This window comes from Pseudonaja textilis, chromosome 2 (assembly GCF_049901715.1).
Source record: "Pseudonaja textilis isolate UNSWEBS1 chromosome 2, rPseTex1.2, whole genome shotgun sequence".
Taxonomy (NCBI): Eukaryota; Metazoa; Chordata; class Lepidosauria; order Squamata; family Elapidae; genus Pseudonaja; species Pseudonaja textilis.
In genome coordinates this window covers 113,125,638-113,143,863 of record NC_141991.1, presented here as the reverse complement: position 1 = coordinate 113,143,863, position 18,226 = coordinate 113,125,638, and the positions used below count along the sequence as shown (strand labels likewise).

Here is an 18,226-nt window from a genome sequence, read left to right as displayed (position 1 = left end):
TTATTATTCCAGTTCCCAAAAAGCCCTCCACTTTAAATAACTATAGACCAGTAGCTCTTACACCCATAATTATGAAGTGTTTTGAAAGACTGGTCTTAAAATATGTGCAGGATTGCCTCCCATCAAACCTTGACCCATACCAGTTTGCCTATCGGAATAACAGATCCACAGAGGATGCTATTGCCATGGCTCTCCACATTGCACTGGACCATCTAGAGCATAGTGTAAGGATGTAAGGATGCTTTTAGTTGATTACAGCTCGGCTTTTAATACCATCATTCCGGATATACTGATTAAGAAGTTGCTGGAAATGGGCCTCTCCTCTCACATCTGCTGTTGGATAAGGGACTTTCTTACTAACAGACCCCAAACTGTTAGGATTGGCAGCTGTTTTTCCTCCACTCTTGCTCTCAGCACTGGCTCTCCACAGGGTTGTGTGCTGAGCCCCCTTTTGTATTCACCCTACGCCTACGACTGCACTCCCTGTTGTCCCATTAACTCTGTAATAAAATTTGCAGACGACACCACGTTGGTGGGACTCATATCAGGAGGAGACGAGATTCCTATAGGTCAGAGGTTCTCAGAATGGTCTTGTGGTGCAAGAGTCATAACCTCACCCTGAACATCAAAAAGACCGAAGAATTGATTATAGAAGATGCAAAGCAGAGCCTCTTCCACTATATATCAATGGAGATTGTGTAGAAAGAGTTCATAGTTTTAAATTTCTAGGAACTCATATTTCCGACAAGCTTACTTGGTCAGTCCACACTATGGCCACTGCAAAGAAGGCCCAAGAGCGCCTGCACTTTCTGAGGCTGCTGAAAAAGTGGTCTGGGTGAGAAGTGGCTGGTTACTTTTTACTGTTCTACTATCGAGAGCATTTTGGCATACTGTGTAACGGTGTGGTGTGCTGGATGCTCTGTAATGGATAAGAAGATGCTCCAGAGAGTTATAAACACAGCACAAAAAAAAATCATCGGTTGCTCTCTTTCTTCTTTGGAAGAGATTGCGAAGACCAGACTCCTCTCTAGAACACTAAAAATCTCCACAGACCGTTCTCATCCTGGACATTCATATTTTGAACTGTTACCATCAGGGAGGCGTTATAGGTGTCTTAAAATGAGGACTAGACTGAGAAACAGTTTCTTTTCCAAGGCAGTAATTGTCTTGAATCAAACAATGTGTGTGTGATTTAGCTCTTATGTATAGGGTGGCATTTTTAAACTATCTAACTTACTATATGTTTTAGATAGGTTTTAGACTAGGTTTTTAATTATTATTTAATTATTTTAATTTTTGAATACTCTGTAGTGTGATTGTGGTGTGGTGTTTGGGACACTGTGCTGTGAGTGTCTGGCAGCCCATCCCTATTTAGAGCTGCAGAGGCGCTGCAACTCATCTGTCTTCCCCCCGTCTATGCCCTTTTTGCCTCCAGCGCTCCTTGACTCTTGCTGATCCCGGCTGATTTTTGCCATCTTCTTGCTCCCGCAGATGCCCTGCTTTGGCCCTTCACAAGGCAGCTGCTGTCCTCACAAGGCTTTCTTCTCAAGGTTGGGCATGCCAGTTTCTTTCTGAGGTTTTGGAGAAGATGGCCAGTGTGGCCAGCAGCTGCCTTGTGAAGGGCCAGGGCAGACGCACCTCGTCATAGGGAACACGAAGATGGCAAACATCAGCTGGGATAGCCGGCTGCAGGGTTCTCAGAGCACCAGGCAGCGAGGATAGCTCAGGCTTCCCGGGGAGGCTAGGATTTTGTATTGTGCTGCTGGGGTGGTTTCCAGGGATGGCTGTGGCTTTGTGCCATGCTGCTTTGCACTGGCTCTTAGGGCTTTCTGGAACCTTGGCTTCGCACCATGCTGTTTGGACTTCCTGGGGCACATAGCTGGGGCTTCACACTGTGTGGTGGCTCAGGAGCTTCTTACAGCCTCAGTGCTGTACATTCTGCAGCTGCATGCCACCCCACAAGTACAGGGCAGCCTAAAGGGCTCAGATAAGCAGGTAGGAGGAGTTGAAAGCAGCACCTTATCTTGCCAAGGTCTGGGGATGGGAGGGGACCAAGCCTAGAATTGTTGGGCTGGGAAGGGGCTTCAGTTAACAATGCTTGACATTAGTTTTTTCTAAGTCTAGATTTCAAGAGTGCAATAACTGGGCCTGATCTTGGACTCCAAGGAGTTCGTAGTTAGGGAATGGAGTGTTGGAATCGATCACTGTCAGATTTGCTATTAACCATTTGCTGTCAAACTAACATTTATTGTTACTACCACCGTAATGTTAAAGGCAGAGGTATCTTGTCTGTTGATAGACATTCTTAGTTTTACCTGTTGTTCTACTTTATTATCTTCCTGAATGGCAATATTATCTTATTAGCTGACCTGATCTAATAATTATTTACAAAGAAGATCCGTCTATTTCTTCATCAGTCTCAAAAAGAACTGATAAACTGATAGGAAAATACATTAAAATTCCTTATGAGTGCCCCTTCCCTTTGCGCACACACCTGTCATTTAATGCTGCTGCAATATATTCTTTTCCAAAACAGCTCTTGAGAAAAAAAAAACCAGTTGCACTGAATTTGGCATACTCCGATCTCTTCAGAAATGTCCCATTTTCCTTAGCTTTGGTTTAAAATTTTTTTTTTTTCCTTTGGTTTTTAAGGTTAATCTGCAAGATAATGGAGCTTCATTTTCCTATCTCGCTCCTATTCTGAACATTGATTAACATTAGACTTTCTCCAGAGTGATGGCAGATCACTCTTGATCTTTTCCAGAGCTCCAAATAGATTGACCCTTACAAAATAAAAGACTTGTGCAATAATTTGAGGCTGCTGTGGTTTGTTCAGTGTTCTTTGTCTCCCAAATTTTAGGAATGAAAAGCTTAGATTCTTTTAATTTTCTTGGCCCAAACTCTTCCAATGGAGAAAGGAGATTTACTAGAAGTTTTGTTGTTTAATCATTTTGGGTATATAAATTTAAAGCTAAAACATTTTAGTTGTTATTTGGAATCAAAATTTGCCTTCTAAAATTGGAGCTGAAGAAAAAACCCTTAATGTGGCATTATAAATATCCTGAATTAGGTTTTTATTTTAAATAAATAAAATGAATGAATGAATCAAGTTTTTATTTCTTATATGGATGCATATGTTATATAAATAAGTATATAAATTACACACAGACAATACAAAGTACCATTCTTCCAAGGTCGGTAAAATGAGGACCCAGATTGTTGGTGGCAATATGCTGATTCTGTAAACCGCTTAGAGAGTGGGGATATAAAACACTGTGAAGCAGTATATAAGTCTAAGTACTATTGCTATATAAGCCACCTGTATCTGTTGTGAGGTGTGTTTGGGTTAGGGTTCTATAGTGCATGCCTTGAAATTCAATTTCAGAAAATTCCAGGAAGTTCAGTTGAACTTGAAAAGAATCTCACTGGATTCTTGCAAAAAATTCTCCTCTTCTAAAGCAATTCTGATGCATTACAGATTTATTGAAGAATTGCTTTCTTCTTTGATAGGTACAGGATGAAATTTAATGAAAATCTGATATTCATCTTGCTTTTTTCTCTTTTTTTAATTCACATGAAGGAAATAAAGAAGCTGAAACAACTGATGACTGCCACAGAAAAAATCCGCCGAGAGAAATGGATTGATGAAAAGACCAAGAAGATCAAAGAGATCACTGTTAAAGGTACTGTTGAGCTTTTGTTATTTGCTCAGATTCTTGTCCCGGTAGCAGACATTTTAGTGGAACTTCCCCCAGGTAGAACTATTTCATAAGCGTGCTGTCTTTGCTTTGACCTTCTAGGATTGCAAGTCTAATTATTCTTCCCGGTTCCCTTTCTTTGCTTCAGCTCCACTATCTGAACTGTCTTTTTATTTTTTTAAAAAGAGTTCATTATTAAAGGCAAATATGCTTTGAAGTGGCAACGTTTTTATAACTAGTTATGGCAGGGAACAATTTGCAGTAGTTCTTTTTCATTAAATGTAGTCAGACATGTACATTATATGCTCTCTGGTCTATTTTACTAGTGGTAAAGACACAATTTCATTCCAATTAAGCTTGCCTCCTAGTAATGTGATGATTATGTGCTATAAGTCAGGACTATAGCTCCATTCAGCTTTTGTCATCTTTGATTATTATAACAACTGCATCTGCAGGAAGGAGAGGCGGGTGTACAGAGTGGAAATTCTTGCTTTCACGCAGGCGCTTGTAGTCCATAACCTCCCATTTGCTTTCTTCCCCATTCAGGCCTGGAGCCTGAAATCCAGAAGCTCATTGCTAAACACAAGCTAGAGATCAAAAAGCTGAAATCACTGCATGAAGTAGAACTACTGCAGTCAGATGAGCGTGCAGCTCAGCGCTACATTCGCCAGACAGAAGAACTGAGAGAGACGCTGGAGCACGAGAAGGAGGAGCAGGGGCAGCGAGAGAGAGAACTGGCAAGGCAGCGGTATGAAGGGAGGGGCAAGTAGGAAGATGTCCATCAGGAGAATGAGAATCTGGAAAAGATGTGGCCATTACAGGGAGAAAAGGGGGCAAAATTAATCAGTGGGGGGATAACAGGAGGAGGAAAAACTTGTATAATATTGTTTAGGGAAGGAACACGATGGTGACCGGGGTGTCAAATTCAAGGCCCACGGGCTGGATCCAGGCTGCGGGGTGCTTGGATCTGGCCCACAGGACCGCCCTGGAAAAAGCAAAGGACCAGCTCGCATTGCCTCTGCCAGCAAAAACAGAGTTTTTGCTGGCAGAGGGCTCTGGCCCCCACAGGCATCCCCGACATGAGTGACACCGAGCTGGCCATGTCCCCATCCTCCCCCGAGACAAACACAATCCTGATGCGGCACTGGCCTAGAAGAAAGTGAGGCTCAGAATGTGCATTCATATCTGATAACGATGACTTTGTGCATTCAATTAGAAAAGGTAGCAATCCTGCAAATTCGTGAACAAATAACATCAGGAGTTGGTTGAAAACATTGAGTGTGTGTCCTTGGCTTTCTAAGGGCAGAACGGAGAGATAGGAGAGTTCATATGCCCATAGAGAGGCATCATAAAGTTGTGTTTGTTTTCTTGGTTTGGAAAGAGGAATATAGTGCAGTCTTGACTGCTAACTGCTGACATCAGAGGGCTTAAACAGGTACCTAATACAGTACTGCAGGAGGAAAATAATAGGCAAACAGTGTGGTTTGGGTACCATTCTCTGAAATATGTTCTATGTGTTGGCTTATGTATTTGTAATTGAGCCTTTATGCCAGTTTATTCTATCCTCTCTGTTGTGGGGCTTTTCCATTTTGCAACTTCCATATCTCCTATGAGGAATTTGGTTTCTCCTGTTTGAAGTCTTTGGGTTTTTTTAAAAATAATGAGCTTGCATTCCTCCAAAGTATTACATTTTTCTCCCACTTAAGGAAATCTTTGGCTTTATGCTTCCTATAATGTTGGGTCAAGCCAAGGATATTGATATATTGCTAAGACTTCCTTTGAAAGGCTCCCTCTGAACAGGTATGAGAAGCAGCTGGAGCAGGAGGAGCAGTCTCTACAGCAACAACGGCGCCGGCTCTACAATGAAGTGGCTGAGGAGAAGGAGAGACTAAACCAACAGGCTGCCAGGTGAGAAAAGGCATGTTGGGTTCAGAACTGGTGGGTATGCATCAACAAGGCAGTGTTCAGGAAAAAAGAACTGCAACAACTTGAAATCCCAAAGCTAAAAGCACATATATTGTTCCCACGTACATCTTCTTCCTTAGTATGGGTGCCTGGAGAATTTGCAAATGACCAATTCATGTGGCAATACTACATAATTTTATTGCCTGTTTCAAGAGTTGGGTTTTTTCCCCACCACGTTGTATGTAGCATTTTTTTTAGTCTAAAGGCAGCAGTTATTCTAGCATACTTGAAGCTACATACCAAGTGGCTAATGCATAAGCAATATTTTATTGGAAACAGATTAAATTAAAATAATACTGTTAACTTGATTACTTCCAGTGTATGGGAAATATTCCAATTAAGAACTTTAGAGAGTTGGTGGGAGCCAGTTTAAGACTCTGGGAAATGGATGCACTGGTGCCAGAATTTGAACAGTCCTATTCTGTGGCATTCATCTCTGGTTCCCAGGCAAAGAGCTGAACTGGAGGATTTGCGAAGGCAGTTGGAAGAGAATAATTCAATTGTTACCAAGACTTTAAAGGAAGAATATGAGAAAGGGAAGGAAGAACAGGAGCGACGTCACCAGGTCTGTTATTTCTAGACTTTCTACATAATTTTTCTGTCCTCTTCATTGCTAGCGTTTGAGGTAAATTGGAGTCACACAGCTTTTTTTGGCCCTGAGCAGACACAAAGCTGTGAGAACTTTGAAAAAAATGTTATTTGAGCAGGCTGGGCCCCCCTTTTAATATCTGTCTCGTTACCTTTATTGCACATCAGTGCAATGCTTGTTTGTTTATGTGTAGATTTTTTTTTTGTTTTCTGCCTTGCAGGGTTCTAGTTTAACCTCTAGTTTGTGTCATTTATAGTTGATGATCTGAGTGGTTGTTTTTTCACAGTATCCTGAGGTCTTGTTGGTCATGTAGGGCTGCTCTCTGAAGTAATGTGTTATTCAGAAAGGTTATGTAACCTGGGATTATTTTCCTGGGATTATTTTCCTATCTGTGGCTCTGAGAGTCCAGATAGATTGGGTAAGACAAGCAAGGTAGATAATATCATGCTCTTTTTTTGGTGGGGGGGTGAAAAACATAATTCATATGTTAGTGTTGGCCACGGGAAACTTTTCATAATCTGTAATTGAAATTTGAATCCAGATTAATTGGTTTGAGGTTTTGGCTGTTTTTTGTTTTTTCACAAAGTGGTCCAGCCTTTTTCTCCTTGAGGGAGGGAATTGCAGCTTGAGAGGCTACATATGGAGTGGCATATTATCTGATCAGTTTGATCATGCAACTTTGAAGACTATGAAACTAGAAAGGTGAAGCTGGAGATACAGCTTTAAGCCGTTTGACGTTAGAGCGAGAGATCACTCGCTTCCTTTGGTTTATTCTCACTTATTCTTTCTAACTAACCAGAACAAGAGTTAGGAAACTGTAAAGGTGGTGTCTTTCTCTCTCTGTGAAAATAATTACAGACCCCTCACATCCCGGACATAAACTCTTTCAATTCCTTCCCTCAAAACAACACAATAGAGCACTGCACACCAGAACAACTAGACACAAGAACAGTTTTTTCCCCGAAAGCCATCACTCTGCTAAACAAATAATTCCCTCAACACTGTTCAACTATTACAAAGTCTGCACTACTATTACTATTAATCTTCTCCTCACTCCTTATCACCCATCCCCTCCCACTTGTGACTGTATGACTGTAACTTTGTCGCTTGTATACTTACAATTTATATTGACTGTTTCCTAGTGTGATTGATTGCTTATTGTACCCTATTACTATCATTAAGTGTCGTACCTTAGGACTCTCGACTCCTGACGAATGTTTCTTTTATGTATACTGAGAGTATTTACACCAAGACAAATTCCTTGTGTGTCCAATCACACTTGACCAATAAAGTATTCTATTCTGTTCTGTTCTCTCCCTCATACATCAGTGTCATGTCTATCTAGCTTAAGAAACAGGTATCTGCTCCCATGTAGCTACAGACCAAGACTATTCTCAGATTCATGATTGTTGCAGAATGAGCCCAATTCACTAAATGCCCCTTTAGTGAATAATCTGATAACATCCTCTTCAGACTTACAACTTGGATCCCTTAGTGTAGGTTTTGTGTACTGGAGATTGGAAAGAGGCAGGTCTGTTTCTTTCTGGTCCATTTCTTTATACTTTTTTTTTCTTCCTCCTCAAGGTAGAAATACAGACCTTGAAGATGCAACTGGATATGGAGAAGCAGGCCTGGGAGGCCAGTTACCTGAAAAAAGAGGTAATATTTGTAGCTTCTTTTCCTAAGCAACACACTCATCATCCATCAGTGGTTCAGGGGAACTTTCCTGAGTGTTGACAGAATATTCCCAATCTATGTCTATATATCTTATGTCTATGTCTACATCTATATCTGTCTGTCTGTCTGTATGTATGGTATCCAGCTTTGTTCAGGTATTTTCCCATGTCATTATAGTTGTGCTTTTAAAGTTGTAGCAATGTTTCGGCAGAATCTCATCTGCCATCATCAGGCTTCTGTATTGTGTTCATCCGAACAAAGCTGAATACCATACATGTAAGTACCTGTGAAAACTTAAGAAAACATACATACATACATACATACATACATACACACACACACACACACACACACACACACACACACACACACAAATGAATACTATACCAAAGCCTGATGATGGCAGATGAGATTCTGCCGAAATGTTGCTACAACTTTAAAAGCACAACTAGGATGACGTGGGAAAATACCTGAACAAAGCTGAATACAATACATACATATATATATGGTATTCAGCTTTGTTCTGGTATTTTCCCACGTCAAAGGCGAACAAAGCTGAATACCATACATGTAAGTACCCGTGAAAACTTAAGAAAACACACACATATATATACATATACATATATACATATATACATACATACATACATACATACACACACACACACACACACATTGCTCAAAAAAATAAAGGGGACACAAAAATAAGACATCCTAGATCTGAATGAATGAAATATTCTTATTAAATACTTTGTTCATTACATAGTTGAATGTGCTGACAGCAAAATCACACAAAAATTATCAATGAAAATCAAATTTAGCAACCCATGGAGGTCTGGATTTGGCGTTACACTCAAAATTAAAGTGGAAAAAAACACTACAGGCTGATCCAACTTTGATGTAATGTCCTTAAAACAAGTCAAAATGTGGCTCAGTAGTGTGTGTGGCCTCTACGTGCCTGTATGACCTCCCTACAACGCCTGGGCATGCTCCTGATGAGGTGGCAGATGGTCTCCTGAGGGATCTCCTCCCACACCTGGACTAAAGTATCCCCCAACTCCTGGACAGTCTGTGGTGTAATGGAGCGTTGGTGGATGGAGCGAGACATGATGTCCCAGATGTGCTCAATTGGATTCAGGTCTGGGGAACGGGCGGGCCAGTCCATAGCATCAATGCCTCCATCTTGCAGGAACTGCTGACACACTCCAGCCACATGAAGTCTAGCATTGTCTTGCATTAGGAGGAACCCAGGGCCAACCACACCAGCATATGGTCTCACAAGGAGTCTGAGGATCTCATCTCGGTACCTAATGGCAGTCAGGCTACCTCTGGCAAGCACATGGAGGGCTGTGCAGCCCCCTAAAGAAATGCCACCCCACACCATTACTGACCCACTGCCAAACTGGTCATGCCGGAGGATGTTGCATGCAGCAGAACGTTCTCCAGGGTGTCTCCAGACCCTGTCACATCTGTCACATATGTTCAGTGTGAATCTGCTTTCATCTGTGAAGAGCACAGGGCACCAGTGGTGAATTTGCCAATCTTGGTGTTCTCTGGCAAATGCCAAACATCCTGCACCCCAACCCCCACCTGTGGACGTCAGGCCCTCATACCACCCCCATCTGTTTCTGACCGTTTGAGCAGCCACATGCACATTTGTGGCCCGCTGGAGGTCATTTTGCAAGGCTCTGGCAGTGCTCCTCCTGTCCCTCCTTGCACAAAGGCGGGGGTAGCGGTCCTGATGCTGGGTTGTTGCCCTCCTACGGCCTCCTCCACGCCTCCTGATGTACTGGCCTGTCTCCTGGTAGCGCCTCCATGCTCTGGATGCTACACTGACAGACACAGCAAACCTTCTTGCCACAGCTTGCATTGATGTGCCATCCTGGATGAGCTGCACTACCTGAGCCACTTGTGTGGGTTGTAGACTCCGTCTCATGCTACCACTAGAATGAAAGCACCGCCAGCATTCAAAAGTGACCAAACCACCAGCCAGAAAGCATAGGAACTGAGAAGTGGTCTGTGGTCACCACCTGCAGAACCACTCCTTTATTGGGGATGTCTTGCTGACTGCCTCTGCTTTCCACCTGTTGTCTGTTCCATTTGCACAACAGCATGTGAAATTGATTGTCAATCAGTGTTGCTACCTAAGTGGACAGTTTGATTTCACAGAAGTGTGATTGACTTGGAGTTCCATTGTGTTGTTTAATTCTTCCCTTTCTTTTTTTGAGCAGTGTATATGTGTGTGTACGCACGCGCGCACACACACGCACACACATTGAATATTGATTTACAAATTGATCTCTCATTTTCAAGGGCTTGTGACACCTTTCATGATTGCTTATAGGAAATGTGAGACCAAAGACAAAGGTTTAAAAAATTTGTATGGTTCATTACATAACTAAAACAAGTTCAAAATACGTGTATCAGGGGACTTGGAATCATAAATCATACTGATTAGAAAACAGTTGCACAGTATACAATAAACATGAAGAGGCAATACAGGTAGTCCTTGACCTATGACCACAATTGTGTCCAACGTTTCTGTTGTTAAGCAAGACAGTTGTTAAGTGAGTTTTGTCCCATTTTGCAACCTTTTTTACCATGGTAAGTGAACCACTGCAATTGTTATGTTAGTAACATGGTTAAGTGAATTTGGCTTCCCTATTGACTGCTTGACGGTCACAAAAGGTAATTCAATGACCCTGGCAAACTTAAAAACATGCCAGTTGCCAAGCCTCCCAATTTTGATCATGTGGGGATGTTGCAATGGTCGTAAGTGTGAAAAATGGTCATGTCAGTGTCATTGTAACTTTGAATGGTCACTAAATATATGGTTATGAGTCAAAGACTACTGTAATACAGTAAGAGCCAATGAAAACACTATTTTTATCTGCGAGAATACTACAGTACATATATATCATTTCTTTCAATACTGTTTTTGGAAAGGAAAGAATTATAACAAAAAAAAATAGCAAAGCTAAAAATTGCAGGATTTGGGGGCAGGGTGGGTGGGTGAGATAGGAAGAATAGGCGTGACCTAAAAGCAGATTTGGAAATAATTCCCAAGGAAAAGTGCTAGGGATAAATATTGAATGCAAGTTTTAAGAGGCCTTGCAGAGATTGAATTTGTAGTACACACACAAAACCCTTTTGAAAAGATACACTGAGAAGACATTATTTGGTTCATTGAAGATTAATTGAAAGGTATAGGAGTTATTGAAAAAAAAATGTATGCGGAAGTTGGCATAGCATTTTTGGAGAAAGGAAAAAGGGAAAGCAGAAAGAAGAGAAGCAAATTGCTTTTTCTTTTGGACTGGGGAAAGGAGAAAGGGCAAGAATATTTTAGATATTAATTTCGTACAATGTATTCAACTTCAGCATGTAAGAGACAGGATACCTCAAAGATAATCCTAAACAAAGTATTTTACTGAAGCAACCAGTTGTGGCTACATCAGCAGGATGTGAATTGATTTAGTCTTTCTTTCAAATATAAGTTCAGAAAAATAAAGCTGTACTGGCACAAATTTGATGCTTACGCACAACAAAACAACTCATCTCTCCTTTTTGGCTTAAATAAGAAGGTTTGAGTCAGCATAAATATAACTTGGTGACTATTTCTACTTCTTTGCCCTTAAGCAGTGTCTGCCATTTCAGAGGATTTTATAGGGGATTGTGGAAGCATTGAAGTAAGGCAACATAACCCATCAAAGGTGCTGGCAGAAGCTTGGGGACATACATCATTCTGCTTGATATCCGTCTTGCCTGAATTCCAGTTGTACCTTTGTCAAAGGAGAATGCTTTTCAGCAAAAGGCTGTTTTAACAAAAAGAGGGGGGGGGCTTTTTTGTGTTCACTTTAGGAGACCTGGTTGCTAACTCGAGAACGGGAACTAAGAGAAGAAGTCCGGAAAGAAAGAGACAAGGAGATTGAGCTCGTCATCCAGAAACTAGAAGCTGACATGTCCTCTGCCAAGGATGAATGTGAGAGGATTGCAGAGAACAGGTAAGATGCAGGTAGATGAAAGTCAGAAAATGATGGCCGAAGAACCAAGCATTTTCAAGAGTTCTGGTGGCGCAGTGGTTGGAATGCTGTATTGCAGGCTAATTGTACCTTCCACTGTCAGCAGTTCAATCCGGACTGGCTCAAGGTTGACTCAGCTTCCATCCTTCCAAGATCAGTAAAATGAGGATCCAGATTGTTGGGAGCAATATGCTGACTCTATAAACTGCTTAGGGAATGCTGGAAAGCACTGTGAAGTGGTATATAAGTCTAAGTGCTATTGCTATTCAGAGAGTGACTACTCAGAATGGCATTTGGTAGAATTTGTAGTAAAGCACTGTAGTAAGGTTGTGCTTTGTAAAGTTCTTAACAGGAAGCTGATGGTGGTGATATACTTTTGGTACTTGAATCCTGGTGTGGATATGCATGAACACCTTGAGCTCTTTTCTATAAAATTATAAATACGGGGAAGAAGTCCAGAAGCTATCCATATAGTGTTTAAAAAGCAACTTACATTTAAACACTAGCAAGACAAAAGAGATGGTGCTGGATTTCCGGAAGCAGAGAGAGGAACTTGCCCCACTGTATATCAAGGGGGCTTGTGTGGAGAAGGTTTCCTCATTAGTCAAGACCTCACCTGGAAATACATAGAACACGTCCCTGGTGGTTAGGAAAGGTCAACAGAGAGACTTCATTTCCTTAGAGTCCTAAGGGAAAAATCAAGTAGAACAGCAGCTGATGACCTCTTTCTATCAGTCTATGATAGAACGTATCCTTACCTACTGTATAACAGTATAGTATGCTGGTTCAACTGCTGCAGACAGGAAGGGACTACAGAGAGTGATAAATTTGGCACAAGAAACCTGTTGGTTGCCTCCTAACACCACTGGACGACATCGCCAGGTCTCGTTGTTTCAGCAGAGGAAGGAAGCTCCTTATAGGGACAATTCACAACCTGGTCAGTGTCTTTTTCTCACTTTTACCATCGGGCAGAAGACAAAGTATAGCCAGCAGGACAAACACGTTTAAAAACTGCTTTTATCCATAGGCTGTCAGACTCCTAAATACAACTACAATCACCGCGCATGCATGGAAACATATGACTATGTTTCTCCCTAATTGTATAATGACCACATTCTATATTATTTATGTTGTATTGTATTTTTGTTATGGATAGCACCAGCAGGAGCAAAATCAATTTCGTTGTATATATGTATAGTGACAATAAAAGTTATTATTATTAAATAACCATATTAAAAAAAAAGAAATTAATTGTAAGCAGTGGAAGTATGGTAGTCCAAGACAAGATCACTTTTGGAAGTGGGCCAGGCAGTCACCTCCCCGATTCATTGAAGTGTATGAACAGAAAGCAGGAAGAACACAAACAGAATTGCAGGATTATGTTCTCTCACTGAATAGTTTTAGCTTTCTGTGGAATTGCTTTCCTGTCCTGGTCTATCTTAACATGGCTGACATTTGCAGGATTTAAAAAGATGCAAATTGTGACTGCAACCTTAAATAAAGCCTCTAATTTCCATACCTAATTTTTCATGCCATGGTAAGTCCTATAAAGAGAAAGTTGTCTGAACTCATACTGCAGCCCAGATCTGATCTTAGTAGCTGAACAATTTGCCGTCATGCCGTTGTATTCTTCACAATTTGTAAATTCAGAAAAATGGTGTTCAAAACCATGCTGCACATAAAAAGAATTTGGACGCTTTACCTCCATTGCTCTAGAGAGTGATTAATCAAATAATGCTCCTTTCTCTATTCAGAATAAAGAGAATGCGGGACAAATACGAACTAGACCTGCGGGAATTGGACCTATCAGAACGTAAGTTTCAAGAACGCTGCAATGAGCTGAAGGGGCGTTTGCTGGAAGCAGAAAGTGAGATTGTTCGTCTCCAAGGTCTTCTACGCCAGAAGGAACAGGAAGTTGAGGACATCCGGAAGGTGAGTTGACACAGGAAGAGGACTTCTATATGTGTACTTTTGTTCCAATGAACATCTCTCCCAGTATTCTTACCTTTTAGACAAGGGGTGTCAAACTTGCATCGTCATGGTGGCGTCACATGATGTATCGAGACTTCCCCCTTTGCTAAACAAGGTGTAGGTGTGGCCAGCACATGATGCATCTACCTGCAGGCTGCGAGTTTGACAGCTCTGTTTTAGATAAAGCTTTAGAACCTGTGGATCCCATGGTATATCTTTCTGGATAACTGACGTTGATCTAGTATTGGTCCATACCCTACGGTCAGAAAGAAGTGCTAGAACTGAATGAAGACAACAGGCATGCTGATTTTAAGCCTAAGCTTTCTCACAGTGATAATTGGCCTTTTCATATGCTTACTGTATTAGGTGAAGGACCAGTTCGCTCAGGAGCGCAGCAGCCTTTCTGAAGTTATTCGACAAGAGTTTGCAGACCGCCTGGTGACCACTGAAGAAGACAACAAACATCTCAAAATAGAAATGGCTGAACTTCGTGCCCGTCAGCGCTTGGAGCTGGACAGAGTGATGCGAGACAAAGAGGAGGAGCTGGAAGAGGTGCATAAAAGGTAACAACAGCTCTGCTTATCTTCTGTACAGAAGTTTAGTTCTGACCCCAAATCCTTCTGGAGTCTAGCACTGTCTATGCCACCCGAGTTACATTCCCATTCTTCCCAAGCCACATGCACAAAGCATAAAGGGTGGCATTGTGCATTTGGCTAGCTCTGTGCCAAGATGCAGTTTTAACAAATGAGGTGTGTTTGTGTGTAAAATAGAGAATTAAAGCTTTCCAATCAATTTAAAATCAAGTGTGTCTGTTTCCCTTGCTTATTGAACTTTCAGTCAAAGCAAAGAACAAAGCTAACTGCTTAACTCCTCTTTTACACACTTTGGGGGTTTATATCCTCTCATGTGTGAATGCACCCTATTAAATTTATATAGGAGTGATTCATTCATTAGACGTAGGAGGAATATGAAAACTGTAGGGCATGAATGGAGACCCTCTGACCTGCAGGATCTGAGGTGAAGGCATTTCTTCTGAAAGCCTATTGTTATGTGTCCCAGATGGAACACTTCCAAGCACAGTTCTGTTTCAGCCTCCTTGTACTTTCTTCCCAAAGAAGAAAGATACAAAGCAGCCCAAACTGAAGAGAGCTGAATTGCAAAAGTCCTATCTGGAGTGTCTCCAGTCCTGGTTTTGACCAAAGAAACTTTATGCTGTTCTGAGGAGTGTGTCCAGCCAAAAAAAAAAAAATCTGCTTAGGGTTATATTAGAATGTTAGTTTTTTATTTGTTCTTGTAAGCTACATATAGTGTTTATGTAAGCAGAACAGTAAAATATACATTTAATGATTAATGCTAACAAAAGAAGTTGTCGCTTGGTTATCCAAATGTCATCTCATTTGACCTTCCTTGTAGAGTGAAGACAGCAATTGTGAAGAAAGAGGAGGCCGTGAACAGCTTTCGAAAGCAATATGAGGTGAGGTTCTGTGAGCCCTGCCAGTTCTTGTGAAGAATAGTAATGGTTTTAAGGTAGGAGAATTCCAAGAAAGCAAATGGAGAGTGTTTCATGAGGAGAAACAAGCTTGTGAAACTGGCTCATTACAGAAAGGCAAGAAATTGGATGAATTGGGGGTTCCCCCTCCTTCACTGTATGGTTTTGATGGCTATACAGTGATTTTTTTCCACCAAAGTTTATACCAATGCTTTCATATTCCTGGTTCTGAATGTTAAGGTTCAGTCAAATTATAATCATATATTGCTGATGCAAATATATTACAAAAGTTTTTCTGTTATGCTTTCATGAGATTTGATTTAATTATTTTCTGTTGCTATCTCTTGTTTTATGACATCTTGTGTATCTTATAAGATTCCAAACAAGTCTGGCCACAAAAGAGTTTAATCCCACAAAATATACACTGCTCAAAAAAATAAAGGGAAGACTTAAACAACACAGTGTACCTCCAAGTCAATCACACTTCTGTGAAATCAAACTGTCCACTTAGGTAGCAACACTGATTGACAATCAATTTCACATGCTGTTGTGCAAATGGAACAGACAACAGGTGGAAAGCATAGGCAGTCAGCAAGACATCCCCAATAAAGGAATGGTTCTGCAGGTGGTGACCCCAGACCACTTCTCAGTTCCTATGCTTTCTGGCTGGTGGTTTGGTCACTTTTGAATGCTGGCGGTGCTTTCACTCTAGTGGTAGCGTGAGATGGAGTCTACAACCCACACAAGTGGCTCAGGTAGTGCAGGTCATCCAGGATGGCACATCAATGCAAGCTGTGGCAAGAAGGTTTGCTGTGTCTGTCAGCGCTACGTCCAGAGCATGGAGGCGCTACCAGGAGACAGGCCAGTACATCAGGAGATGTAGAGGCAGCCGTAGGAGGGCAACAACCCAGTATCAGGACTGCTACCTCCGCCTTTGTGCAAGGAGGGACAGGAGGAGCACTGCCAGAGCCCTGCAAAATGATCTCCAGCGGGCCACAAATGTGCATGTGGCTGCTCAAACGATCAGAAACAGACTCCATGAGGGTGGTATGAGGGCCCGACGTCCACAGGTGGGGATTGTGCTTACAGCCCAACACCATGCAGGACATTTGGCATTTGCCAGAGAACACCAAGATTGGCAAATTCGCCACTGGTGCCCTGTGCTCTTCACAGATGAAAGCAGGTTCACACTGAGCATTTGTGACAGATGTGACAGGGTCTGGAGACGCCCTGGAGAAGGTTCTGCCTGCAACATCCTCCAGCATGACCAGTTTGGCAGTGGGTCAGTAATGGTGTGGGGTGGCATTTCTTTAGGGGGCCGCACAGCCCTCCATGTGCTCACCAGAGGTAGCCTGACTGCCATTAGGTACCAAGATGAGATCCTCAGAACCCTTGTGAGACCATAAGCTGGTGCGGTTGGCCCTGGGTTCCTCCTAATGCATGACAATGCTAGACCTTATGTGGCTGGAGTGTGTCAGCAGTTCCTGCAAGACAAAGGCATTAATGCTATGGACCGTCCCATCCCTTCCCCAGACCTGAATCCAATTGAGCACATCTGGGACATCATGTCTCGCTCCATCCACCAGTGCCACGTTGCACCACAGACTGTCCAGGAGTTGGGGGATGCTTTAGTCCATGTATGGGAGGAGATCCCTCAGGAGTCCATCCGCCACCTCATCAGGAGCATGCCCAGACATTGTAGGGAGGTCATGCAGGCACGTGGAGGCCACACACACTACTGAGCCTCATTTTGACTTGTTTTAAGGACATTACATCCAAGTTGGATCAGGCTGTAGTATTTTTTTCCATTTTAATTTTGAGTGTAACTCCAAATCCAGACTTCCAAGGGTTGCTAAATTTGATTTCCATTGATAATTTTTGTGTGATTGTGTTCTCAGCACATTGAACTATGTAATGAACGAAGTATTTAATAAGAATATTTCATTCATTCAGATCTAGGATGTCTTATTTTTGTGTTCCCTTTATTTTTTTTGAGCAGTGTAGTTTGGGATAATTGGAAGAAGGAATGCAAACTTGCAATTCTTTGCCACAGATTGTAAATATCAGGGAAGGACAGAGACTACCTCAGACTATTTTGTCACTAATAATTATTGAACATGTCAGTTTTGGAAAGGACACCTTAGAAGGTCTTTGTTGTTGCTACCAGTTTCTTCTCTGAGGTGTAGGGCTCTTTAGATATAGTAGAGTTCTTAGACTTAACACCCTTTAAGTGAATTCTCTTCTCATTGCAGGCAGCCATGAAGAGAGCAGATCACCTGGAATCCCTCTTGGAGCAGCAGCGTAAGCAGTTGCTAGCGACCAAGTAGCGACTGAACCGACCCTAACCAGTGGCCTTGTAAGGGTAGAGCCAAATGATGGTGCAAAATAGCAAAAGAAAATTGCTGGTTGCAGTTCAGAAAATATGAAGTCAAAATGAACACTAATCTGTTTGTTAGTGGGGATAGGGGGTAAGGTCTTTCCCCACCCCCCCTGATTGTTATTTTTTTTACTTGTTCTGAGATCTGTCCTGAAGAAAATATCTGGAAAAAGATGGTATTTCATTTCTTGACATTGTATTTTAACAGTAAAATACAGCTAATTTGTAAAATGATTGTCTAGAACTGTGTTTTTTTCTTTATCTCTCTAGTCAGAATATAATAGTAACTTTTTAATACTTCTTAATACTCATTTAATGATTTTTTTAATCTGTCATGTCTAACCATCAAAACCACAAATCAGAAGGCCATTTTTTTTTTCATTTTTACACAAGGCCCCTATTAAAGACAATATCATCCTTATAATAGTCATTAAACAACCA

The 18,226-nt window shown here is 41.6% G+C and overlaps 1 protein-coding gene across 5 annotated transcripts in view; it reads left to right on the top strand.

Moving 5' to 3' along the window:
* CEP131 (centrosomal protein 131) overlaps window positions 1-18,019 on the top strand; it is a 36,597-nt gene extending 18,578 nt beyond the window's left edge. For all 5 annotated transcript variants that reach the window (XM_087924975.1, XM_026701777.2, XM_087924973.1 and 2 more), the window contains 10 exons: window positions 3,581-3,683; window positions 4,245-4,446; window positions 5,499-5,606; window positions 6,111-6,228; window positions 7,837-7,911; window positions 11,788-11,930; window positions 13,703-13,880; window positions 14,286-14,482; window positions 15,333-15,393; window positions 17,661-18,019. In XM_087924975.1, coding sequence (XP_087781101.1) covers window positions 3,581-3,683; window positions 4,245-4,446; window positions 5,499-5,606; window positions 6,111-6,228; window positions 7,837-7,911; window positions 11,788-11,930; window positions 13,703-13,880; window positions 14,286-14,482; window positions 15,333-15,393; window positions 17,661-17,735 — 1,260 coding nt within the window. In that variant the 3' untranslated portion in view covers window positions 17,736-18,019. The remainder of the gene's footprint in view (window positions 1-3,580; window positions 3,684-4,244; window positions 4,447-5,498; window positions 5,607-6,110; window positions 6,229-7,836; window positions 7,912-11,787; window positions 11,931-13,702; window positions 13,881-14,285; window positions 14,483-15,332; window positions 15,394-17,660) is intronic.
* Window positions 18,020-18,226: the final 207 nt, after the last annotated feature.